This window comes from Triticum aestivum, chromosome 5A (genome assembly GCF_018294505.1).
Source record: "Triticum aestivum cultivar Chinese Spring chromosome 5A, IWGSC CS RefSeq v2.1, whole genome shotgun sequence".
In the NCBI taxonomy this organism is placed as follows: domain Eukaryota; kingdom Viridiplantae; phylum Streptophyta; class Magnoliopsida; order Poales; family Poaceae; genus Triticum; species Triticum aestivum.
The window spans coordinates 137,040,411-137,044,846 of NC_057806.1; the positions used below are offsets into that span (position 1 = coordinate 137,040,411).

The 4,436-nt window shown below is 39.2% G+C and overlaps 1 protein-coding gene across 1 annotated transcript; it reads left to right on the plus strand.

Annotated features, from left to right (window-relative positions):
• Nucleotides 1-2,740: 2,740 nt before the first annotated feature.
• Nucleotides 2,741-3,933, plus strand: LOC123106716 (phosphoinositide phospholipase C 6-like). The gene is made up of 4 exons (XM_044528805.1): nucleotides 2,741-2,868; nucleotides 2,985-3,102; nucleotides 3,464-3,610; nucleotides 3,693-3,933. The coding sequence occupies exons 2-4, from the start codon at nucleotides 3,082-3,084 to the stop codon at nucleotides 3,795-3,797; spliced, it is 273 nt and encodes a 90-aa protein (XP_044384740.1). The 5' UTR covers nucleotides 2,741-2,868; nucleotides 2,985-3,081; the 3' UTR covers nucleotides 3,798-3,933.
• The last annotated feature ends 503 nt before the right edge of the window (nucleotides 3,934-4,436 follow it).

Sequence of the window (4,436 nt, forward strand, 5' to 3'; positions counted from 1 at the left end):
TTGGCCCTAACCCACAGGTCTTTTCCCAGGATCTTACCTGACTCTTCTTATTTCCCGGAGCTATCCTCAAATTTCTTTTCGAAGTTTGACGTAAGAATGATTTATCATCAGTCAAATGTCTTTCTCCAAGATGTTCCAAATTCTTTTCATCATTGGTTCAACTTTTCTATTCTTCTCTATTCCGGAGTTTCTAAATAATTCATGGTGGTGTTTCTCGTCGTCATTCTCGGAGATTTGAAGACCGAAGGAGAGTTTTAACTCCATATCTTATGCGTTCTCTCAGAGATTCAGGGTTCTAGCGTAATGCCATCCTCTCATAATTGTTTTGATTGTGGGTATTCTTTTCACCTATCCGGAGCTTTTCATGAGTTGTTTCCATTTCTTTACTCCGAAGGCCATCATTTCGGGATTATCCATTTCAGCTTTCAGCTCTCATTCTTCAAAAATCTTACCGGTGCTTCGTTCAAGTTTTTCTTTAATCAATTCACGATCTCTTCGTTCACTTGCATCTAAACTCTCTCAAGTATCTTCGTCTCATCTTCTAATTATTTCTGGTGAATTATACTTTTGCTTTTTCTTTGAGCTATTCTTACGGTGGTTTGCCCAAGATTCTATTCCATGGTTATCATATCAATTCAGTCGTTGTTTCAATTCTACCGGTGGTTCGTTCAAGAGTTTTCTTCCTTCGTGTATCATATCTATGCATTCGTGCTTTTCAAATTCTACCGGTGGTTCATTGAAGACCTTCTCAAGTTTTTGCTATATCTCTCTTAATCTTTCTACGAGGATAAGTAGTATGCCAAATTCGTTGCTTGTCAGCAATTAAATTGTTGAAGGATACGCATAATGTAATTCCTATTCTTGTTTCATCGACTAAATTCAGTTCCTTATTCCGGAGGCTCATCAAATTCTTGTTTCCATTTGTTCATCTTTCTTTTTCGGAGTGCCAAGTTTTCTCTTTATCTCGTTGCTAAGCTTCATCTAAAGCATTACAAGGTTTCACCTTGTGTTTTTTTTCGACCTCTCTTTCCTTCCGTTTTGATCATCCTTTTATTACCGGAGTTCTTCATGGAGGTTCTACATGATGGTTCATCAAGGATTTAATTTTCTTCTCGAAGTTTTTCATCGAGATTCTTTTAAGGAGCTCAAGCATTCTTCATCTTGCAATTCGGAGTGCAATTTCTTTCAACCGTATCATTGGAGGTGGTTTTACATCATTCTTGATTAATTTGAGTTCATGCTTCATGGTTCACACATTGTTAAGAATGAGGTATTTTAAATCCATCAACCTATTCGTTGGAATTGTTTTGGGTTATATTTCACCTAAAGCCTTCCCTGAGGATTGTTGCTATCCATGGTGCTTATAAAGGACCCAAGATCTTCTTTATCCTCCCGGTGGAAATATTTTCTCGTCTCCTTGTTCTTATCAATCCAATTCTTTTCCCATGAGTGGCAGGTTGGCACCTCATAATTTGAGATGTATTCCATAAGACCATATCAAGCTTATTATTTTCGTTGTTGGTTTTCCAACAACTCCGTTCTAACATTTGTTGTAAGCGTGCTCTCGTTTTTTATTCCCTTCGTTCATTCCATTATTACTTTTGTTCCGGAGGCATTGTGATGTTGCTCTCTTCAATGAGTTAATTGCACAGAAGTACCACAATTCGGGCATCACATGCAGATTGGTACCACGATTGCTAATTTTTGCGTGTCAGTACCAACATTGGTCCAAATTTTTGCAAAAAAGGCTAAAACGCTGATTTATACGTATTGACAGTGTATCTGACCGTTGGGGCCCGCCTGTCAGGTGCCGACGTGGCATATTTTTTGCAGAAAACCCCTTGGCTTTATATGTAATCACATAAATGCCCATTTTTTCGCAGGAAAACCGCCATTGAGAAGGATTTTTTTTCGTTCGCAAGTTTTTCACGGACTTGTTCAAAAGTTTCCGGCGAATTAAACAAATATATAACCGAAACGAAAAATCGCGCGCGAGGGAGATTCGAACCCGCGACCTCCAGGTCTGCGGCTGCGCGCGCTATCCACTAGGCCGCAGTGACACTGTTGATGGGATCCAGGTGAAACATTTCTTATACCAGCACACACACGCTGGGCCGGCAGCTGGGCCAAGCAAAGCCTGCCATATTTTACAAAAAAATTAGTAGATGCAAAATGATCATTTTTAATAGATGCAAAATGATCATTTTTTCTTATTTTTACACAGGCTGTATTAATAGAATTATCTTTGAGAAAAATATTAGTTTGGTAAACATGCAGATTACTACATGTGTTATTTTTTGACAAATAGAAATATGAACCCGAGAATGAAACTTTCATCGTTTTAAAAAGGTTCAATATATAGGTGACAAATGGTTTTATAATACAAAAAAAGTTCATCGTATATTTATATAAAATCATTGTATATAAAAAAATGTTCAATGTTCAGTGTGTATTTACAAAAAATATGGCAGAATAAAAAGTTCACTATAAACTTCTGAATCTCAGTCATTACCATTGGCAGCCCTATCTTTCCCCTTCTTTTTTGCTCTGCTTTTTTACAAGTGCCCTGGCCATGTAAATCGCTTCTATCTTCACCTTGGAGGTCCCTTATTTTCAACACCGTTCCGCTGCAATCTGTTGAACCGTGATCGGATCTGTACACAGATGTTGAGGACCAATGCCTTCTTTTTTTCCAACAGCATCTAGCACCACAGTATAAACACCTTATTACTATTAGAGCAGGAAAGCCAAAGGGGGGGGTACTACGTCTGATGCCGTGAAGTGTGACCCAAACAAAGTTAGGCGGCTCAGTTTGAGCGAGCAACAGCTTGCCAAAGCTGTAGTTAATCATGGCACTGAAATAGTGAGGTATATATCTAAATGAAGTTGCTCATATTATTAACAGTAATTTATATTCATCTTTAATAGGCAGAGATCCTCTTTTATTTAATCATACTGAAGTGTTCAATAATATTGCTAACAAGGTTTACACAGAGGAATCTACTGAGGATATACCCAAAGGGCACTCGGGTTACTTCTTCCAACTACAATCCATTTATTGGTTGGGTGCATGGTGCTCAGATGGTAGCCTTCAATATGCAGGTGCATTTCTGTTTCCGAGTAATCTATCCAGTGCAATGGTCTTGCTTGATGGTCTGAATATCCAATTATGCTCTGAATATCAAATGGCAGAAATATATAGATGATTATAGTTATACGAGGTCAATGCGGAATAACCCTTAGCTTCTTATATGAACTCAAGTGGGATGCAATCTGTGCCATATGTGTGTGTGTGTGTGTGTGTGTGCAATATTTAACACGGGGATGCTTTAGATTTGGCAGATCACAATCTGTCATCAATTCGGGCATACACTTGCCTAAATTCGAGCAAGAAGTTAATGTTTATTGGTCATATGTTGTCTCTTTCGTACTGGCGTGTTCTAATTCATGATATTCCTTGCAGGGATATGGAAGAGCCCTTTGGTTAATGCATGGATTTTATAAAGCCAATGGTGGCTGTGGCTACATGAAGAAACCGGATTTCTTGATGCAGTCTGAGCCGGAAGTTTTTGATCCAAAAAAGCCTCAACCTGTTAAGAAGACCTTGAAGGTATGGCTTTATTTAGACATGTGTTCAGTTTTGTTTGTGCCGCTCGAAATTAGAGTCAAATCAACTGCTGCTTTTCATTCAGGTAAAAGTGTACATGGGTGATGGTTGGGGGATGGACTTCAAGCAGACACACTTTAAATGTTTCACCTGGATCCCGTCAACAGCGTCGCTGCGGCCTAGTGGATAGCGCGCGCAGCCTCAGACCTGGAGGTCGCGGGTTCGAATCTCCCTCGCGCGCGATTTTTCGTTTCGGTTATATATTTGTTTAATTCGCCGGAAACTTTCGAACAAGTCCGTGAAAAACTTGCGAACGAAAAAAAATCCTTCTCAATGGCGGTTTTCTTGCGAAAAAATGGGCATTTATGTGATTACATATAAAGCTAAGGGGTTTTCTGCAAAAAATATGCCACGTCGGCACCTGACAGGCGGGCCCCAACGGTTAGATACACTGTCAATACGTATAAATCAGCGTTTTAGCCTTTTTTGCAAAAATTTGGACCAATGTTGGTACTGACACGCAAAAATTAATCGTGGTACCAATCTGCATGTGATGCCCGAATTGTGGTACTTCTGTGCAATTAACTCCTCTTCAACCCATCTTCTTGTTTTATCAGGATCGTGTTCTTTTCGTGCTTATCCTTTTAACCGGAGTGTTGTGTCCTCATTTCTAGTATCCTCTCATCTTGTCTAGTTCAATTCCTTCCATTTACAGGCGGAGTGTTGTCCAAATTATATCATTCTTATTCCTTCCCTATCTTGTTTTAACCGGAGTATTGTGCCCCTTTGTTCAAGTTCTTTTCGCCTTATCAAGCTTTGCATCTCTTTT

Excerpts from the sequence above, each read along its gene's own strand:
- LOC123106716 (XM_044528805.1), top strand. The coding sequence starts at position 3,082 with ATGGTAGCCTTCAATATGCAG. Across the intron at positions 3,103-3,463 it reads TGGTAGCCTTCAATATGCAG|GGATATGGAAGAGCCCTTTG; the intron begins GTGCATTTCTGT and ends TATTCCTTGCAG. Across the intron at positions 3,611-3,692 it reads CTGTTAAGAAGACCTTGAAG|GTAAAAGTGTACATGGGTGA; the intron begins GTATGGCTTTAT and ends CTTTTCATTCAG.